This window comes from Macrotis lagotis, chromosome X (assembly GCF_037893015.1).
Source record: "Macrotis lagotis isolate mMagLag1 chromosome X, bilby.v1.9.chrom.fasta, whole genome shotgun sequence".
NCBI classification, from domain to species: domain Eukaryota; kingdom Metazoa; phylum Chordata; class Mammalia; order Peramelemorphia; family Peramelidae; genus Macrotis; species Macrotis lagotis.
The window spans coordinates 107,529,426-107,552,628 of NC_133666.1; the positions used below are offsets into that span (position 1 = coordinate 107,529,426).

Below are 23,203 nucleotides of genomic sequence, written 5' to 3' on the forward strand. Positions count from 1 at the left end.
ATATATATATATGTGTGTGTGTGTGTGTGTGTGTGTGTGTGTGTGTGTGTGTGTGTGTGTGTGTGTGTGTATAATACAGACAAATAAATACAAAATGCAAAAAAGAAAATATAAAGCAATTTCACACAAAGGGGTGTATGCAAGAATTTCTTTGGGACTGCATTGAGGAGAAAATACATTTCAAGTACGAGACCAAGGACATTGACTATACAAAGTGACTTTGCTATCTACCCTATAGCTGAATATTCTTTTATTTGCTCTCTTTCCCAGTTAGAGTGTGAGCTCCTTGAAGAACAAAAACTGTTTTTCTATTTTTCTATTTGATATTTAACACAAGTCTGGATACATTGTAAACATAAATTAAATGCTTTTTCATCTTTGATTTTTTGTGTCAGTTATAATTTCTAATCTGTGACATTCAGAAGAAAAATTTTGAAAAACCAAGTAACTGAACACTTTTATTATTATTTATTAATGACACTGGGATTTGGAGGGACATTCTATTGCATACTAAATTACAAGAAAAGTTTGATGTTTTAGTTTATGTCAGAAAAAATAACTTGCTAAAAATTGTTTTTTGCTTATTTAAGGGTTTGTTATTTGAATATATTCAAGATAACTGATGGTTTTTAAAATATTGATCAGACATTTTTCTTTTATTTAGTAATATTGTTAAAGTTTTGATCAATTATGTTTTTCCTTTTTTTTCAGGCTCAGAAGTCCTGGATAGAAAGAGCATTTTATAAACGAGAATGTGTTCATATCATACCCAGCACCAAAGACCCCCATAGGTAACCTTACTTATCTCTATTCCTGTCCAGAAAATGAAATTATATCATGAAAGTGTGACTACAGAGATAATGACTGTGATTAAAATAACAACATTTTCAAATTAAAGATATGTTTTGTAGTTGGATCTCTGAGTGAATTTCATCCAACTGTACAACATAAATACCCTGAAAGCCTTTTTGGTAGAGCAAGTACACTTCCTTGCAGGAAAGCATCAGCAAGTATGCAAGAATGTAGGAGATATTTTGTTATTATGAAATCTATTTCTCCCTATGAAAAAAAAAAGATTTTTGAACCAATATTTTGATGTATTGTGGGAACTGTGTCTGGAAATACTTTTCCCATTTATAATGGCCCATGATGTCTTCATGATGCTAGGATTGAGTTGTACTTTTGCTTTCTTTTTAGTATCCTATGAATAATTCACTCATTTTCTCTGCAAAATGTCCTAGGCCTGTGGATTTTTATTCTCGGTATTAGAAACTTGTCAGTGAATGTGAGTTTGGAAGAGACAAGATAGCCTGTGAGTCACATATGAGTAAGGTGCTTTATTTTAAATATGCACATTAAAATATTCCATTTATTACTATTCAACATTAAGGGGAATTATATGGATGAGGGAATTGGGGAACAGGCGAATAGAGAGATGCTTAACTTATGTTTATCCTTGGAGAGCAAAACCCCTAGATGAAAGTGAAAAGTAATGAGACAATAAATTAGTCAAGGCCAACATGAGCAAGGTGTTTAATTTCTCTGCCTTAAGTTTCCTCAACTGTGAAGTGGTATCAATAGCACCTGAGCTCCATATTTATGAAAGGTTTTGTCAGCCCAAGACTTACAAATATGTATTTAAAATAAGGGGGAAATGGGAAATAATTTATTGCTAGTTTTTTTTGAATCTCCCTTTAGTTCATAATTTTATCTGTTACAAATTTGATATGCTTAACTTCAACAAAAAACTTTTTAGATTGAGCGTTGCTCTTCAGTTTTCCAAAAGACAGCAATCTGACAGGGTCTCCCACATATCTGAAATGTGTCCAACAAGTTTTGTAACATGCATGTCCATAGAAAGTTAGACAATTTGAGTTTTTTTTGTGTCATAGGTGTTGCTGTGGACGTCTAATAGGCCAACACGTTGGACTCACACCAAGTATCTCCGTTATTCAGAATGAGAAAAATGAAAGCCGACTCTCTCGAAATGACATCCAGTCTGAGAAATGGTCCATCAGCAAGCATACACAACTCAGCCCAACAGATGCTTTTGGGACAATTGAGTTCCAAGGAGGAGGACACTCCAATAAAGCCATGGTAATCTAAAAGTACTAAATAATGCTTCTATAACTATCAAATTTCATCCTTTCTATCCCCCCACCACTCACATTAACATCTACTTGAAAAGTCTAGAAAATCAAGAAATCTCATTTTCTTATCTTGATAAAGAATAAGTAATAGCAGACCTTTATAAATTGTTTTAAGATTAACAAAATTATTTTCTTATAACAGTCTTATGGCATAGGTAGAGTAAATATTACGATTCACATTTTTCATATGGGGAAACTGAGGCTCAGAGTGGCCAAGTGAGTTAAGATCCTAGCTTTAGAATGGGAAGGAAACTTAGTGACCATCAAGTCTACTCTTTTCATTGTATAGAGGAAAGAAAACTGAGAATAAGTGATGATCTCAGTGTCACTCAGAAGGTTCATGATAGAGTCAAGATTGAAACTCATGCCCTCAGAGATCAATAAATCCATCCATTGCAGGATGTCTGTATGTTTCAAAGAATATACCTAGTGCCAAATTTGAAATTTGAACCCCGGTCTTCCAATTCTAAGAACAGTGTTCTTCACATTACCTCACAATGATGATAATATCTAAGGATATTGGAATGTAAGACTCCAATGGATGTAGAAGATTCCAATTCTTCACTTAATTTCTTTAACATTTCACTTGTTAGGGGACAAATGAACCAATCATGTCTATCCCTCTTCTAATGGCTCTTCACAGTAGCTCTGCTCAATATTTTCCAGTAGGAGTTTGCCATATGAGATTTTTTTTTCTGAAAGGGAAATTTTAAAAGAAATCTAAGGTCCTTTGAATGATCATAACCGAAGCTTAAATCATGGTCCCAACTCTTACCATTTAGTTGATTATATTTGCTGACAGTAAATAGTATTCTGCTACCTTGGAAAATAGAAATGCACTCCATTCTGGCAACAGAGTTCATCTGTGACCACAATCATATGGTTTGTTTCTGGGTGCAGCTTTTTAAATAATTTTGTACTGAGTTACTTAAAAGTTTTCTGAATTTGGAGAAAAACAGAATTTGATTTTTAGAAAGATTTTATTTATTTTGAGTTTTACAGTTTTTCCCCCATTCTTGCTTCCCTCTCTCCATCCCCCACAGAAGGTATTCTGTTAGTTTTTACATTGTTTCAGTAGTATACATTGATCTTAGTAGAATGTGATGAGAGAGAAATAATATCCTTAAGGAAGAAAAATAAAGTATGAGATAGCAAAATTACATAATAAGATAACAGGTTTTTTTCCCTAAATTGAAGGTAATAGTCTCTGGTCTTTGTTCAAATTCCATAATTCTTTCTCTGGATACAGATGATATTCTCCATCTCAGATACCCCAAAATTGTCCCTGGTTGTTGCACTGATGGAATGAACAAGTCCATCAAGGTTGATCATCACCCCCATGTTGCTTATTAGGGTATACAATGTTTTTTTCTGGTTCTCCTAATCTCACTCAGCATCAGTTCATGAAAATCCCTCCAGGCTTCCCTGAATTCCTATCCCTCCTGGTTTCTAATAGAACAATAGTGTCCCATGACATACATATACCATAGTTTGTTAAGCCATTTCCCCCAATTGAAGGACATTCACTCAATTTCCAATTCTTTGCCACTACAAACAGGGCTGCTATGAATATTTTTGTACAAGTGATGCTTTTACCCTTTTTCATAATCTCTTCAGGGTATATACCCAGTAGTGGTATTGTTGGATCAAAGGGTATGCACATTTTTGTTGCTCTTTGGGCATAATTCCAAATTGCTCTCCAGAAAAGTTGGATGAGTTCACAGCTCCACTAACAATGAAAAACATAATTCTTGAAAAAGCATATCACAAAGCAAAAGAACAAGTCATGTTACACTAATTATATTTTGAAATTGCATAATGAATTATTGCTTTTATTTTTTTTTATTTTTGCAAGGCAAATGGGGTTAAGTGACTTGCCCAAGGCCATACAGCTAGGTAATTAAGTGTCTGAGGCAGGATTTGAACTCAGGTGCTCCTGACTCCAGGGTCAGTGCTCTATCCACTGCACCACCTAGCCTCCCCAAACTATTGCTTTTACCATCAACTCTGCAACATTTCAGTAAACAGATGAAGGATTTAAATATCATCCAGTCTGTTGTTTTTGTTCAGTCATTTTTCAGTCATGGCCAACTCTCCATGACACCATTTGGAGTTTCATTTCCTTCTCTAGTTCATTTTACAGATGAGGAACCTGAGGCAAAGAAGGTTAAGTGACTTGCCCAGAGTGACGCAATGCATTAGTGTCTAAGACTAAATTTGAACTTAAGTGTTCCTGACTCCAGGTCCAGTGTTCTATGATGCATAACACCTCTCTTCCTTAATATAGTCTAGGCCCCTCATTTTAAATGTAAGAAAATTGAGGCCCAGAAAGACTTACTTAGTCATATAGGTCTCTGCTACCTTATCCAGGGTTCTTCTTTTATACTATAATTCATCGTCCACTACAAATTTAACGCCTCTATTAGATATTTAAATTTGACCCCTTCCTTCTTTTCCATCCCTTTTACATTTTATGTTTTTTTTGATAAGTTGTACCTGACTCTTCATGATCCTAATTGGCAGTTTCTTGGCAGAGAAACTGAAGTGGTTTGTCAATTCCTTCTCTAACTCATTTTACAGATGAGAAAACTGAGGCAAATAGGGTTAAGTGACTTGTCCAGGGTTGCATACTTAATACATATATGAGACCAGATTTGAGCTAAGGAAAATGAATCTTCCTGATTCCAAACCCAGTATTTTTTCCAATATGTTGCCTATCTTTCACCCAGGCTTCATACATTATATCTTTCCTTATAATCTGTGATCTATTCATAGTGGACTATTTACTGGCTTCTTTATTCTTATCTTCCATCTTCATACCTTTGGGTCTACTCTCTTCATTCTTAGAACTCACCTTCTCTTCACCTCTACTTCCATGAATCCTCCATCTTTAAAATCCTATTCAAGTATCACCTTCTGCATGAAATCTTGCCCATCTCCCTCAGCATCTATTTAGGATATATTTGAGTAGTAGAGCAGGCATAGAGATAGGGAATAGAGAGCTGTGTGACTCTGAGCAAACTGCTTCTTATTCATTTCACACTATTATTTCCCCTATTTGACTATAAACTCCATGAAGGAAGAGTGGACAAAAAAGTCCATTCATGTTTTTATATCTCCAGGAATTAGTATAGGACTTGGTACATAGTAAATGCTTAATAAATATTTGTTGATTGATTTGCATGACAGAAGACTCAGCTCCTTCTATCTGTCACAAGAAAAATTTACTATTGTGTATCTTTGCCAAATAGGCTTTGTACATGCAGCACCAAGTGGAGTGAACGTTTATCAGTACACTATTCTAATTCAAAGATGTGCTGTTGGCCTTTTCCTTTTAAAAAAGTAGGTCAAGATACATCCATTCCTTCATCTTTATTTATAGTTCAAAACAGATTTTAACTCTACTCAGCTCTCCTAGAATAGTGCATTAAAAGGGGATGTTATAATCATTTTTCATAAACAAACTCCCAAAGGTGAAAACTAGCTAACACAGCAATTTTTTTAATATGCTCAGTGCAAGGTGACTCACACATCAGCTCTCCAGGGACAGTGTTAGATAGGCACTATCATTTTCAAGCCCCAGAATAAATGCCTGCTGATTGTCAAGTCTATACATACTATAGCATACCAGATTCATGACAAATATTTTTGATAAATTATGCTGTCAGCAGTTAATGTCTCTCCTTTATATACTCTGACTCCAAAGTAATGATGGATTTTTCTTTTACACAAATATTTCAGAATTATTGTTCTCATGTACTTTCTTAACTCATAGTTTACGAATTTTTTAATGTTTTGATAACTGTATTTCAGTACAATTTGTACCCTATGCATTTTATTTTGTGTCTAAAAATAATTTTTTCTGAGGAGTTAGCCACATGTTTCATAAAGCTGTCAAGACATAAAAAGGTTAAAATCCCTTGCTTTACATGTGCTTCAATAATGTAGCAATTACTCAAAATGTTTTGAAATGAGTTTTTTTTTCTTTAGATTCCATTTACAAGTCAAAATGTCTAAGGATTTTTCAAATTATATTATTTATTCGGTTAAATAGTTCCAATTACATATTTCATAATGTGTATCTTTTAGTTATAAATTCTCTCCTTTCCTGTCAAGCCTCTTTTTCCTATAATCATCTACAACATATTTTCATATTAACCATTTTCCAAAAAGAATCATAAAAAGTAAGAAGCACAAAGAAAAAGAGAAAGGAATGCTTAATCTGCTCTCAAAATTAATCAGATCTCTCTCTCTCTCTCTCTCTCTCCTCTCTCTCTCTCTCTTTCTCTCTCTCTCTCTGGAGATAGCATTTTTCATCTTGGGTCCTTTGGAATTGTCTTGCATCATTGGATAATTGTCTTTATCAAAGCAGCTAAGTATTTCATAGTTGATCAGTAATAATATTACATTATTATGTATATTGTTCTCTTGTCTCTTCTTACTTTACTTTGTATCTGTTCATATTAGTCTTTCCAGGTTATTCTTCAACCATTCTGTTCATCATTTTGCAATAGTATTCCATTGCAGTCATATACCACAACTTGTTTAGTCATTCTCCAATTGATCAGCATCCAGGATATATTTAAACAATTTTATGGTCTAATCCTGTGATTTCATTGGGTTAGGGAAGTCTTAAGGAAAAAACTCCTTCTACTAATGCTGATGGACAACTATTCTGCCTTCCAGAGTTGCCTGCAGCACTGAGACCATAAAGGACTTACTCAGGGTAATCTAAGCATCATGAGGCAAAGATAGATTGTGAGAAAGTGAACCTAGCTCTTCTTGACAACAAGGGTAACTCCCTATCTACTTCATAATACTGCCTCTGAATATGTGTGTGTACATATATATTTGTTGAGATACAACAATTAAACAAGATACATTCACATGTATTTATGCATATGTATTGTACATACACAAATGTGTGTATACATCTCCTTTGTTTCCAAAAGATACATTTTCCAGTGTGATCAGTGACCTGGTTCACCAGAATAACTTTCAAATAAATTCTAAATTGTTCCCATCACTTAAATTCGTCTTTCACAGATGAAAATATTCCATTATCCAGAATATTCTAAAGAATAAGAAAGATAAGGATGATGAAAGGCAATTCCGGAAGAGGAGCTGAAAAAATATATTGATGAATGGAAGTTTAATTGAAATACATATATAGCTTCTCCCTTATTTTTGACCTATTTGATTTCAAAAAATGCTTGTTTAAAAAATTTAAGTCAATCATATTACATTCATGCCTCATACATTAAATCAGTTTAGCATTTATTAAGCACCTACTACATACTATTGTAATAGATGCTGTGGTCACAGAAAAAACTACAAAGGCCAAAATGAAATAATGCCTTTTGTTTTCATGTGATTTTTAAAAGTATATTTCATGGCACATATTTAAGAACTTAGTAAAATTTGTTGAGTTAAATTCATTCACTTTCTTTTCTTATTATAAAAGAGGGCTTTCTCATAAGCAAGTGATAGAGTGGTGTTTAGTTCCAAGTGCATTTCCAGAAACCATAGAATCATATTCTACAAACCAAATATTTGCCAGTTTACCATTCTCTTCCACCTAGCTATGTCATATGTCAATAGGATGGGAATTTCTATTGAGTATCCATACCCAACAAACCAAACTTTTAGAGCCCTTTTGCTGCCAAAAATTCAAGATAAAGCATAATTTTTACTGACCAGTTCCTTTGGTAAATCTGTATAAGCAACATTCAGTAATTAGTTCAAGGAGAAAAGTGAATAAAGGATATAAATGAATATAAATGATCGTAGTATAATAATCCATTGTTTTTTAAGAAATCATGAACAGTTGGACTTCAAAGAAGCATGGAGACTTGCACAAACTGATGCTAAGTAAAGTAAGCATAATGAAGAGAACATTGTACATATTAACCACATTATGAGAAGATCAACTATAAGAGATGCAGCTCTTTTCAGTAGTTCAGTGATCAAGGATAATCCTGAGAGATCTGTTATGGAAAATGACATCTAAATCCAGAGAAAAAAAGCTAAGTAGACTGAATACAGAGCAAAGCATACTCTGTTCACTTTCTTAAATTCTTTTATGTTTTTTTTCCCTTTCATTCTCATGGATTTCCCCACCTTAGTTCTAATTCCTCTTTTACAATGAAAATAATATGGAACTTTTACCAGGCTGTTCACTGCCATAGGGAGGGAAGGGAAGGTGGTAGATTGGGCCTCATAAACTTGAAAATGAATGAATGTTGAAAAACTACCTTTGAATATAATTAGAAAAATAAAATAAATAATTTTATTAAAAAGAGTTCATCACTTCGGTCATTGACAAGCTGTCCATAAGCAATTTTTGTAGGCCTATGACTTCCTAGCCTAGTCTCAGACCAGCAAGTAGAAAGAGAAAAATTTATTCTGTCTTTTGAGGAATCAGAGAAGCCAAGTGAATACTTAGCCTTCCCTCTATATTTTCCTGAGAATATAACAAACAGAAAGAATTCTTTGATCTTTATAGAGACATGCTAATTTTCCCCAGATTTAAGACTGGTAAATTGGATGGGCGCTATGTCCATAGACAGTTTGTTAATATTGAATGGATTTTGTCCTTTTATTCCAGTTGCTTTCTTGTCTTCTCAGCATCACATATGTAGGATTGAAGATGAAGAATGGTGGCAGGGATCCGAGGTTGATACTTGATTAGGCTTATTCAGAGATATGCTAAGAGAGTTAGGGATGACCTTAAGCAAATCATTTAAATTATCTGATCATCAGTTTCCTCATTTGTATAATTCAGTTTTGAACTGGAATATGACTCTTATAGTTCAAGTAATCTACATAGCTATGGCTGAGCTAATGGATGTGTGTGTGCATGCCTGTGCATGCATGCCAGCATGCACACACACACACACACACACACACACACACACACACACAATTCCTTAGCAGAGTTATGCATCCAAAAGTTTTACTACCTCTATAACCTTGGACAAGTCACAACTTCACTGGACCTTAGTTTCTTTATCTATAAAATTCAGGACCTTTCTTGATGATTTCTGAGGTTCTTTCCAACTCTAAATTCATGGGCCCATGACTCTAAGAGCAATTATTTTTTCTCCTTTAATATCCTTTATTTTTGTAAGCCCACAGCACTTTACACACCTATTTATAAATAAATATGTACATATTTAGAAATAAATTTAAAATATATAAGATCCACTAGCACAAATATGGAAATATGTTTTAAATGATTGCACACATGTAACATATATCAAATTGCTTACCATTTAGGAAGTAGATAGGGGAGGGAAGGGAGAAAAATCAAAACTCAGAATTTCATAAAAATGAATGGAAGGAATTTGGAAAAAACCTAATAGTGTTAGAGCTTGTTTCATTTTTGTCTCTGTATCTTAGTGACTAGCAAAGTGTCTGACATATAAGTGTTTATATTATAAAATTACATGATATATGATTGATTAAAGATATAAACTCTTATTTTTGAGTTATCATTCTTTCTTATAAAAGGTAACCATTATTCTTTCTTATTAAAAATGATAACCACATAATCTGTTTCATGAGACATGAATCCTCTGTTTTTTGCGGGCAATATCTTCAATTATGGCTACAGTTCAAACAGCTGCCTTTGCCCCCATCAACAGCCCCTCAACATTCCTTTTTCTTTATCTCAGCCACTGAGGAAGAAACCTTGATGTAAAATAGGAAAAACTATGACAGAAGAAAAGTATTTGGTCTAGCAAAGGTTGTACAAATTGTACAGGATATAGGACTCCATTGCTCTTTATCTAATCCATGCTGACTCCTGGCAAGAGGAGACTCAATCGAAGTCTCTCTCAAATTACATGGCAAAGTTGTTCTTAAGATGACAAAGAAGTCAGAAATTGCTTGGTTTCTGAAAATTAGAAAGATCCTAATGAAAATTAGCACTTGACAACATAGTAGGTGCTTAATAAATTTTAATGAATTTGGAAATTTTGAGGCTGACACTGCTAAAGGGGAGTCTCCTAAAATGACTTCCATATCTATGCCCTCAGACATTGTGCATGTTATCCAAATCATTTTGGCCCTGAGGTGTCACTATCTGCACCACCATATAGTGCTACTGTCAGTGTTTTCCAACACTTACAGCCCAATATTGAGAAATAAAGATGAAGATAGTACATTTGAATGATCAGAAGTAGACACTGGTACTCTCACTTATTAGCTCTTCCCATTGCTCTTAATAGTGAATGAGGAAATGTGACCCAGTTAAAGGACTGGTGTTTATTTACATTTTTGTAAATCATCTGAATTTTTCCTTTCAGATTTTCCACTGCTAGTATGTGCATGTTGGATGAGTGTGAGTTTCTTATTTCTTTTTATATCTTTTAGATATCTCTGGTCCCTTCACACTTGAGGTTACAAAGTATTAATTATTGTGTCAAAGTTGAATCCTTATTGCCTTAGAATTGTGGTAGCTGTTTGCATTATGGTTTAATACACTGAACATTAAACTTACAGTAAAAAAATTGTTTTTTCTTGTATAATATAAATTTCATTTGGGAATAATATGATTGTTGAGTTACAGTAAATATTAAATTTAATAAATTCTACTTCACTTAACAAAATTAGTTTAAACATTGAACTATAGTTGTAAATTGGCAAAGGGAGAGGATGGAGAATATATGGAGTTGTTTTTACACAGATTGTCTTCAAATTCTACCAAATTAACAGTGACATGAGACCCAACTACTATACCATGCCTAGGGAGATAGGTAATTGTTAAGTCCCATCAGTGCTGAAAAAACTAATTAGAATCTTTTGTCACTAGCTTTCCTGATTATAGAATTATGGAGCAGAATCAAACTTTGGTATTCTTGACAGTTTTCACAAATATTCTTCTAGGGTATATTTTATTAGCAATGCAGCATAATAGGTAGAGAAAATCTTTGTTCATATTTTGCCTTTTTCTATAATATGTTGAGTGTGTAATGTGGGGAGAGTCACTTAACATCTTGGTATAGCAAGGGAAGGCTAACTAAAAATTACATAAGTTGCCTGTGTATTTTAGTAAAAGGAGTTTCTTATATAACCAGTAATTCTAACCCATCTCCTCCCCCCACCCCAAAAAATGTGTTGTTTTTTTCACTATAAAGGCATCAAGGTGTAGTGAACTGCACTCATTTTGAAATTATAAAGACATAGATTCAAATCCTGCCTCAACTATTTACTAATTAGTAGCATTACCTAGGGAGGTCACTTAAGTTCTCTAAGCCCCAGTTTTCACAACTGTAAAATAAAGATAATTATAGCACCTACCTTTACAGTATTATTGTGAGAATCTAATGAAATAATATATTTACTGTGCTTTGCAAACCTTAGAGTAATAATTCTAGAAAATTATTTTATTATATTATTATTTTCATATTTATTATCTTAACATAATCCAGGGTCATGTTCCTTTACTCAGTAACTTGGCATATTTTTCTATTGTTATCTTTGCCAGTTTATGATCATTAGGAACTCTTACTGTACGAATTGCTAGTTATTACTTTAGTTAGTATGTACTATAGTTTAGTTTCTTAAGCTTTAAAATAACTCCTTTGAAACAGGGGTATCCAATCTTTTTGCTCTTTGGGTGTAATCATCCAACAAAAACTTGTCAGTAGCCTCATATAGAACTTAATATTTATTTATGACTACAGTGTAACCCATATTGCAAATAAGTTGAATAATAACATGTAATAATGCCTCATAAATTGGTTTTGAGGGTCACAGGTTGGACACACTTGCTTTGAAAGCTACAAAGTATACTGGTTAATATGCTTTCCCTTACAGCTCAGACCATTTCCATTCCATTGACAGAGGTTAGGAAGCTGGAATTATACAACTAAAAGTAATAAAAATAATCCTTAGATTTTTATTTCACTTTTAACGTTTGCCTCCATGGTCTTATCATGAGCATTGAAACTATAACGAAATCACTATATATGTGAATAACCTATATCTGATCACTTCCTGTCTTGGGGAGAAGAGAGGGAAGAGAAGAAAAGAGAACAATCTGAAACTCAAAGTCTTACAAAAACATGAATTTCGAAAATTATCTTTACATACAATTGGAAAAATAATAAGAAAAAGATTAAAAAAGAACAATATGTATATAGAAAGATGATATAAGTAAAAAAGAAAAACATCTGATCAAAAATTCTCTAAAAGAGTGATTGTGTTTGGTCATAATTTAAATTAAATGTATTTTTTTCTTAAATATGTAGCTCCACAAATGTAGGAAATGATACAGCCTTTGATGCCTTTCCCAGCATAGAGGAAAACTGTATAAAGTGCTTACTGTATTCATCAAAGAAAGAAAAGTTTAATATAATGAAAAGAATTTTAAAAACAGCTTTCCATTGAGTTGGTAACATTTTCCCAGAGTAAAAGCAAAACAACAAGAGACCAAAAAAATCTCCAAAAATTTATTTTGGGAAATTTGAAAGGAATATGAATTTTGCATAATTTACTAGGACTTTTAAAGAACAGAGACATTTTATTTCTCTTTTAAAATTCTAGTTTACTATACTTTTTTATACTCATTTTCAAATTTTGATTAAAATATAATTTTGGCTATTCTAGCATGTGGTCTAGATATAAACATAAAAAAGTATAATTGAAGATATAGCCAACACATTATCAAAGTCAAATTTATTATAAACAAAGACTAAAATGAACCAAAGGAAGATAAACAACTATTTACACCTCAAGGACTTTTATGAACAACTACTTTTTAAATTTTTCCCTTTTATTTTTATATTAATACATATTTATGCAATAAAATAAGAATTTCCATAACAATGTACACTAAAAAAGATGATTATATATGAAACTACAAATCCACTAGCCAAAATTTGCTATTCTTTTTGAATACCCAAGATAATCTTGTAAATTTATTCTTCCACATTTTTTACTACCACTCCTCTAACCCTGCCCTAAAAATAGTTACCATTAGACATAAAATCATATGCATATACACAGGTATGCCAAGACATTTGTGTAGAAGTAATCTGTACATATCTATTTATCAGTTCTTTCTCTGAATGAAGATTGCATTCTTCATATGTCATTTAAACTTAATTTGGATATTTTGGTGGAAGCTTGTCTGTGGTTTCCAAAGTTGAATTCTGCTACAGTAATTTCTTCCAATGAAGAAATACTGTGGATTTACTCAAAGATGGTTCCAGAATTTTGGTAAGAAGTACATAACAAAAATCATTCAAATATATGGAGCACCAAAGAAAGAAAGAAATGCAATCATATACACTTAGCCACTTAAATATCTTATTTTCTTTAATATGTAATTGTGCTTTGAGATAGAACTATATAATGATATCAGGCACATAGAAAACATTTAGAAATATGTATGGAGCAAATAAATTAGTGAATATGAGCAACCCCCAAGATACAGCTTAATGATATTCTAATGTTAACATAACTTGACTGGCTGGTATTCATGTTATAATTTCCTATGCTATAAATGTAGTATTTTTCAGTGTTGTAAATGGTCATTAGAGTCTAAGACTTATATTCAAGAACTAGTTAGCTCATAATTCAGTTTAATTCAGTTGGAAAAATGATGAATTATTTTCTTAGGCACAAGACTAGAAAGATAAAAACAAAACAGCAACATTATCTTTAATACAATAAGTTTACTTTTTTAAATATATTCTGTAATCTAGATATAACTATCAAAAAATTATAGATGAAATGACAGCAAAGTAATTATCAACATACCAAAGGACTCTGGGGAAAAGAGCTTAAAATGAACTCAAAGGAAGATAACAAATCTTCATATTTATCATAGTACCTAGATGATAGTGTTGTGGAATCATATAAGATCATTTACTCTTAAAATATTCTTTAATGGAGAGTTTAATGGTTCAGGGGATACACAATTGGCGTTGGATACAGGAAGTTCAAATCCTTATTCCATGCTTATTAACGATGTGACCTTTAGCAATTATCTATCTACCTGCCTCCTCTACTTGAGGAAATCTGACTATCACAAAATAAACAGTTCAGCAAGGAAAAAAGTATAGATAATTGAGCATTTGTATGAAAGGCCATTAAAAGGAATAAAGATACCATTATAGACTCAGCAATGGAGATCATACACTTATGTAGCTGGTAATAACTTTTTAATATAAATATTCTTTATTAATGAGAATAATTTGCATATGAAAAGAATTTCTGGATTTGGTATTGATGTGGTAGAATACTGGACATATAGATTTTATTTCTATGCCTAAAAATGGAGGCAATTACATATAACTTAATGAAATCAAACAAATTGTAAAACAAGAGGGACAAATGGTTTAAGAATTCTATTTCTTTCCAGATTTTCTGGTAGTAGCTTTTGTAGGGATCTGTACTTGAGTTTGGTCTTGAAAAATAAATTGGTAGAAAGAATTAGGTTCAGAGATTAGAAGGATTTTTTTAATGCTTTTCTCACATTTGTTGGTTTATTTGTTTCTCTGCTGACTAGAATGGTATGTCAAATATGGTAGGCACATAAAAAATGCTTTTTGGATTGAATTGAAATGTCTTTCAGGTTTGATGAACAATAGCAAAAGTGTTAGAAAATATGAATTTTTATTTATTCTGGGTAGGTGATATGTTTGAATAGAGAAAAGAATGGAGGAGTATTGGGCTTATATAAATGCAACAGTGGTAAAGGAGAGAATAAAAATGAGATTTATTGTGGAAAACATGGCTGTCTTCAAGTATCTACGGGCCTAGCACGAGGAAGATAGATTAGATTTCTTCAGCCTGTACCCAGAGGAAGAAAAATGGATGGGAAATTACAGAAAGGAAGATTTGGGTTTAATATGAGAAAAAAATTCCTAAGACAAAATTAAGAGAAAAAGGTTGTCTTCCAGAAAATTCTAGATGACCATGCATTAAGCATATTGTAAGGTCAATTATTTTTCCAAGTATCAATTGTATTAGATTACTCCTCCAATTCCCAGGTTGTGCAACAAGCTAGAGAGTAGTGGAAGAAGGAGGAATGATTGAACAGCAAAGTAAGAGACAGTGGATCATAGGTTCATGCTCTAGAGCTTGAAGTAACCCCAGAAGCCATCCCAGTCCAACTCACTTATAAATGGGAAACTGAAGCCAAGGGAGGTTATCAATTTCCCTCACATCACACAGGTAATACATATCAGGAGTAGGACTTGAACCCAATTTCTCTGGCTTCTGACTCGGTGTCAGAAGGGCATAATGAGAGGAACTAAATTTGATAAGGAGAAGAAAATAAGAAACAAGAATTTATTAAGTGAGAACTATGGATTAGGTGCTGTGCAAAGGACCTAACAAGTATTATTTCATTTGATCTTCATAGCAACCCTGGGATATAGTTATATAATTGTCCCCATTTATAATTAAGGAAAATGAGTTAAGACTTGCCTTGAGTCACAACAAATCTGAGGTTAGATTTGAACTCAGATCTTCCTTACTCCAGGTCCAGTGCTGTATCATTCTGCCATATAGTGGCCTTTAGGCAGAACAACCATGTCTTCCTCAAACTGGAGCAACAGAGGAGAGACTAGGGTAGATAGGGAATGCCATCACATGATGTTCTGAAACAAAATAGGGAAGGCTAGCAAATTCAAGAAAGATACCTTTAGTGTCCTCATGAAAGTAAAACTCTGTCCTCCAGTCCTGGTGTCCTGTTAACTTTGTCTTTACCATGCATGATTGGAAGAACTATAATGTCATTTAGTAAGATATTTCCCATCGATGGCAACCAAGATACATCTTACTCAAAGATTGTTACTTTGGAAAATAGGAAATGAAGAACTTAATGAGAGAGCTATGAGTTGATATAGGGAATCTGAAAACTAGTTTGATATAGCCTCTCTAGGAATGTGATAAGAGTAAATCAAGGGAAAATAAAGTGATTGACAATAGTCATTAAATTAATGATGAATCAATCTAATGGTAATGTCACCTAACCAACATATTGTAGCTTATTTGTCAGGATATAAATATCATATGGACATTTCATTTTCCCTATTTAAATGTAAGCTCCTTGGTGTCAGGTGAAATTTTCATTTTGTCTTTTTATCTTCAAAGCTTAGAATACTGCCTGATGTAGGAACTTAACAATTCCTTATTGATTAAGTAATTATACCATACTCATTCACAGTTCTTTATTACTCTAAGGTTTACAAGGGATTCCAAGTATATTACTTCATTTGTTCTTCATTATAACCCTGTGTTATTTTAATGCTCATCTTACAGATGAGGATACTGAGACTTTCTCATTTTAAGGCCCTCAATATTTTACAGATGAGGACACTGAGACACAGTGATGAGGTGACCAGCCCAAGGTCACATCACTATGAGAAACCTAAAATGGTAATTGACCCCATGTCTTCTTAACTCCAAGTTCAGTATTTTCTCTACTACTCCAAGTTCAACACACTCACTGTTTCATACCAGTCAAATGAATTGCTGAAATACAGATATATTGTCCTAATAAGAAACTAAATAAAGTAAATTGTCATTTGTTTAGATAAAATTTGATCATCAATTTTCTTTCTCAGTGATCACAAATTATCCATTTAATAAATTATTCTTTTATTGTGACTATATTTAAATGTCAATTAAATGAAGAATTTGCATTTTTCTTTTTTTTGGAATAATCAGGTTATATGTTAGCCACCATTTCTATATTACCTCTCCTATTTTCTAGAACTCCCCAAAGATAATTGAGAAACATTCAGAAATTATGAATTTTTAAAAATTTTTTATGATATATTATTATGGCATATAATTAGTTTGACCTAAGAAATTTGTATTCATTTAGAATACCTAGGTACCATTACTTAAATCATTGGGGATTTTAGTTTTCTTTAAATCATCTTTTATTTGCTATCTCTATATTGAGGATTGTACTGATTATAAAAGAGAAATGAACAAAAAAGAGGAGTTTACCTTTTGCAATTGTTTTTTTTTAATATTTACAACAAATCTTAGACATATTTTTATTCATCCTTCTTGCTCAGGCTCTTAATAAAGCCTTTTTTCATTATTAACTTTTACTAAAAATTTCTTCTTCCTGATAATTATCTTACAGGTTTATTCATCCTTGATTGTTTTTGTCCTCCTTTCTTTTGTACAGATACTTTTAAATTATGAGTCAAAAGAGCTACCAGTGTAGCAATAAATCTTTTTAGGTATCTTTCCTTTCTCTTCTTTATAGATATTACTCAAAATCGTATTGTCAGCATTTAAGTTTTGTATTTAGAACTATCTTCACTTTATTAATAGTGTCTTTGATAATTGGATCATGCATAGGTTTTCTGAAATTCTAACATCTATTTTCTTAATGTCTTAGTCCCACCTGTCTTCAGTTAAATTTTGATCATAATGAGCTCTAAGATAACATGATTATTATTTTCTCTCCAAGATTTGTAATTCAGTTGTCCAAAGTTAGTTTCCTTATCACTTCCTATACCTACAGAACCTGATTTTAACCAATCTATTTTTTTTTTGCAAGGCAATGGGTTTGAGTTGCTTGCCACACAACCAGGTAATTATTAAGTGTCTGAGGCCAGATTTGAACTCAGGTATTCCTGACTCCAGGGCCAGTGCTCTATCCTATCTACTTTCAATTAAGTGAGACTTCTAGGAAGTAAATGGAGAGCTCAGGTCCTTCAACACTATTCTTTCTTTCTATTTCCAATTTTGTGATCTGTTTTAAGAAAGCATCATTCATATCTTCCATCTGAGAGAACAGCCCCACAGCAGTATTATCTCTGTTTCTTTTTCCTTTTATCCTTTCCCAAATTTCCTGAATAGATTTGTGGATTCCTTGAAGTACAGTTTACTTTGTTTCTTTCCCTATCAGATATTTCTTTTAAACTACATACTGGAAGATATTCAGGTATGCAGCTTAACTTGTGAGCCATGGTTAATGAATAACTCCCTTTGGTTCCTTTGGTAGCAAAGCTGACCAAATAACTTCAGAGGATAGGGTATGAATTATTCATCAAGTGAGACACCCCACTGATAAGACTGTCTACTTTGTCCAGCAGTTTCTTCTAAAATATGTGGTCAGCTTTGGCTAATTTGCATTGCTTGGGTGAACAATTAGCAGAGGTTATTGATATTTGTGTGTATTTATAGTTGTATGTATGTAGTATGCATTTCATATTTAAGGATAAAAAGTATTTTCCATTTCCTGAAAAAACAAGGAAAACCATGTGATTGCTCTAATGTATACAGTGATTTAATTTAAATTACAACCCCTTTCACAACATATGATCTTATTTATACTAGTATCTGAACTGATGTTGCAAGATGCTAACTATAGACTCAGAAATGCAAATTATTTGCAAAGTTAAATCAAATGAGCTATAGGAAATGTTATGCCATGTTATTGATGTCTAATAGCCACAAAGAGCTACTTTTTAATTGTAATTCAGTATCATTACCTTATTCTCATTGGATCTCTTTTTCTTTAAATACATTCACTAACTCCTACTAGAATATTTTAAATTATGACTTGTACATATGTGTGTATAATTTCCCTGTTGAAGCACCTATTCACTTTCAATTAGTTTAACTTTTTTTTCAAAAAAGTAATCTGGAGATGATCAGAGGACTTTTTATGATTTATTTATTTTCACATTACTATAATAATCTTTTTGTGAAAGTAAACATAATCCCCTCCCCTCAAAATGATAGAGGAATCTCAAGAAAAATAAACTGGGAGAAAAAAATGTTCAGATAACATCAGCTCTCTTTCTGGAATGGGTTGCATTCTTCATCATAAGTCCATAATAGAAGGCACTCCAATATTTTTTCCCACAGTTGCTATTGCTAACCGTATTTCTCTCCATTCTATTTCTCCTGACTCTCATTTATTCTATTTTCTCTCTCCTTTTACCCTGCCCCTCCTCAAAAGTATGTTGTGCTTGATTATACTTTCCCATGATCTTCCCTCTCTTCTGTCACCCTTCCCCTCCCCCTGTCCCCTTTCTCCCATCCCTTTCCTCTCCTTATTTCCTGTAGTGTGAGATAGATTTCTTTACCCTATTGAGTATGCATGTTGTTTCCTCTCTGAGCCACTGCCAATGAAAATGAAGGCTCACTCATTCCTCCTCACCTTCTCCCCTTCCAATCCTTTCCAAAAGCTTTTTCTTGACTCTTTTATGTGAAATATCTTAGCCCATTCTGTTTCTCCTTTCCCTTTCTCCTAGCACATTCCTTTTTTGCCCATTGACTCCATCTTTATAATATATAACATCTTTATGTTCAATTCCCTCCTGTACCTTGTCTATATATGTTCCTTCTAAATTCTCTAATAAATGAGAAAGTTCATGAATTATCATTATCTTCTTCCCATGCAGGAATACACACAGTTCATTAAATCCCTCAGAGTTTGCCCTTCCTATCTACCCTCTCTATGCTTCACCTGAGTCCTGTACTAGAAGATCAAACTTTCTGTTCAGCTATGTCCATTTTAACAAGAAAGTTTGTAAATCCCCTATTTCATTGAATTTCCATCTTTTCCCCTGAAAGAGGTTGATTGGTTTTTCTGGGTAGGTAAAAGATTCTCGGTTGTAATCCAATCTCTTTTGCTTTCTTAAATATCATCCTCCAAACCCAATGAGCCCTTAATATAGATGCTGCTAAATCTTGTGTTTTTTTTCTTACAGTAGTACTACAATATTTGAATTGTTTCTTTCTGACTACTTGTAATAATTTCGCTTTAACTTGGGAGTTCTGAAATTTGACTATAATATCCTGGGAGATTTGGAGGGTTTGGGGGGATCTCTTTCAGGAGGTGATGTGAATTCCCTCAATTTCTATTTTACCCTCTGCTCGTAGAATCTCACGGAAATGTTTCTGGATTGTTTCTTTAAAAATGAAGTCTAGGTTCTTTTCCTGCTCATGACTTTCAGGTAGCCCAATAATTTTAAAATTATCTCTTACAGATATGTTTTCCAGGTCAGTTGTTTTTCCAATAAGATAATTTCTTCTAGTTTTTCATTCTTCTGGTTTTGTTTTATTGTTTCTTGATTTCTCACAAAGTATCAGCTTTCCTTACCTCCACTCTACATTTGAAGGAGTTATTTTCTTGGCTTTCTTATCTCCTTTTCCATCTGTCAGTTCTGCTTATTAAGCCATTCTTCTCCTCATTGACTTTTTGGATTGCCTTTTCTATTTGATCTAAACTGTTTTTTAACACGTTATTTTCCTTGGCAATTTTTTTGTATCTTCTTCACCAACCTGTTGACATGGTTTGTGTGATTTTCCTGCATTGCTCTCATTTTTCTTCCCAATTATTCTTCTACCTCCCTTACTTGCTTTTCAAAGTCTTTTTGGACTCTTCCATAGCCTGAGACTAATTCCCATTTTTCTTGGAGGCTTTGGATACAGAAGCCTTGACTTTGTCATCTTCTAAGTGTGTATGTTTTGATTCTCCAAAGGACCAAAGTAGTTTTCTATGGTCACATTCTTTTTCTTCTATTGTTTGCTCATTTCCCCAGCCTATGACCTGTTTTAACATACTTCCAAAGCTTTGGGGAGTTTTGAGACAACCCCCCCCTCCTTAATTCCTCCAAGGTCTTTTTTTTAGGCTTTTGCAAGGCAATGGGATTAAGTGGCTTGCCCAAGGCCATACAGCTAGGTAATTATTAAGTGTCTAAGGCCGGATTTGAACTCAGGGACTCCTGACTCCAGGGCTGGTGCTCTATCCACTTCGCCACCTAGCCACCCCCCCCTCCAAGCCATATAAGAAGCTCTGACTCTTATAAGAGATCTTATAAGAGGCTTTCCTGGGATGTGCTCTGGTCTGTGGATCACCACAAGCACTCTGCCCTGCAACAGTGAGGAGGATCTATACTATGGTAGTATGGCATCCCTGACAGGGCCTTGGATCTAAGTTATGGGCAAAGCAACAGAGTTCTGCACAGGGATAGCAGAGAAACCTCTACAGTCTCTCCCAACCCCCTTACTGTATGTGTGCTGAGCCCTCTGGAAGCAGCTGCTTGGTGGATTCACAGGTTCCAGGGGCAGGACTGCCCTGAGGCTGACACTGACCTGAGCTCCATGCTCACTCTGGAGCTGAAGAGTTCTCCCACCAACCCTCCAAACTGATCTCTGGTCCAAAATGTCTGGAAACTACTCCCCTGTCATAGATCCAGGCACCCCTAGGAAGCTAGGTGCCCCGAAAACTGGTTTGTTCCTGCAACTGCACAGCTGAGACCCCGGCTGCCCTACAACTCTTTTCAAACCTGGTCCTGGTAAAATAGACCTTTCCCAAGGATCTACGAAGTTATTTTGGGCTGGAAAATTGTTTCACTCAGTCTTTCTGTGAGTTCTGCCACTCTTGAATTTAGTTAAAATCATAATTTGATGGCATTTGGAGTTTTCTGGGGAAGAGCTTCTGAACTCCAGCCTCTATGCTGTCATTTTGGTTCTACCCCCCAAGACTTTTTTTTTTTTTTACTTTTGATGAGTTGCAAGAATATGACATTAGAAAAGACAAATTAGGTGAAAACAATCAAAAATCTATTATTTAACTTACCAAGTTGCATACATTGCTTAACAGCATGTGTAAGGTGATTTAAATGCCAAATTAACCTTTCTGTTTCCCCAAATGTAAGAATTAGGTTGGGGTTAACTAAATGACCTTAATACACCCTTCTATTCCTGAATCTATGGTACTATTTCATTGAAAACATCTTTGTACAGTTCCTGAAGAGAAGGATATGAAGAGATATTTTAGAAGTATCTAAAGGGGCCTTTTTTAACTTTTTAAAATGTCTTCTTTTGGGGGAGGCTAGGTGGCATAGTGGATAAAGCACCAGCCTTGGAGTCAGGAGTACCTGGGTTCAAATCCGGTCTCTGACACTTAATAATTACCTAGCTGTGTGAACTTGAGCAAGCCACTTAACCCCATTTGCCTTGCAAAAACCTAAAAAAATGTCTTTTTTTAATAAAATAGGCATGGGAAATGCTTGTAGCATTTGTTGCTTAGGTTGTTTTATCTGATATAGTTAATCAATGAAAATAATGAAGCATGCTTTCAGTTTTAAAAACTTTATTTTACATTTTTCCTGTGAAGGCAGTACAGAACACAAACCAGTATACTGTTTTTGAGAATGCCACAGAATAGTAGTTACAGTTCCTTGTTGTCTAAAATGCAAGTTTGTTTATACTCTTCATTTTTCCTCATTGCTTTGTCCCCTCCATCTTACATGTGTCCTAACCTAGCCCTATTTGGGTTAAATAATCTTTGACTTCTTTTCCTATGGAGAGATTTTTGCAATCATTCTACCTACTATGTATATATGCCATCTTAGCTGGGCACTTACTGTCAAGACGACCTTGAATTCCTTTCTAATTGATTCTCTATCCTATTCCCTCTAGAGGCTGTTTTAAACCTTCCCTTCTTTCCTTAAGGCTCTCAAACCCTGTCCTTGCCCCATCAATAAAGGACTTTACATTATATTCAACTGAAAAAAATAAAGGTCATTCTCCTTTAGCCTCCTCTTTTCTTCTGCTACACATTTCATAAGCATTTGACATCAACTTCTTTATTTCATTCCCTACTAGAGAGGTGGCCTTTGCCCTAGCTACTACCAACTCTTCTACATGTAGCCATCATCCTATCCTTTCCCATTTTCTTTAATATATCACTCCCACAATCCTTCCCTCTCTCTGTTCTCTTCAGTTTCTCCTGATGTGCTACCTTCTTCCCATTGTCTACAGATATAGTTTTACCTATCCTAAAATACAGAAAGCAAAATAAAACTAAAGCCAAAAATTCTTCACTTACCTTTACCAACCCCCAAGCTGTACCATCCAATATCTCTACTCCTTCTTAGAAAAAAAATTGCCTCTATTTCTTCTTGTCTCCCTCATTTCTCAACACTTTGCAGTCTGCTTTTAATTTCTTCAAATGAAATTGCACTCTCCAAAATTGCCAATGATATCTTCATTACCAAATCCAGTGACATTTTGTCAGTGCTCTTGTTTTTGACCTCCCTATGACATTT

General features: G+C 33.8%; 1 protein-coding gene across 3 annotated transcripts in view; it reads left to right on the forward strand.

Annotated features, from left to right (window-relative positions):
* The first annotated feature begins 2,010 nt into the window (after positions 1 to 2,010).
* The window catches only part of TRPM3 (transient receptor potential cation channel subfamily M member 3), a 385,211-nt gene continuing 364,018 nt past the window's right edge, over positions 2,011 to 23,203 (forward strand). For all 3 annotated transcript variants that reach the window (XM_074206394.1, XM_074206395.1, XM_074206392.1), the window contains exon 1: positions 2,011 to 2,097. In XM_074206394.1, the coding sequence (XP_074062495.1) occupies positions 2,095 to 2,097 (3 nt within the window). In that variant the 5' untranslated portion in view covers positions 2,011 to 2,094. The remainder of the gene's footprint in view (positions 2,098 to 23,203) is intronic.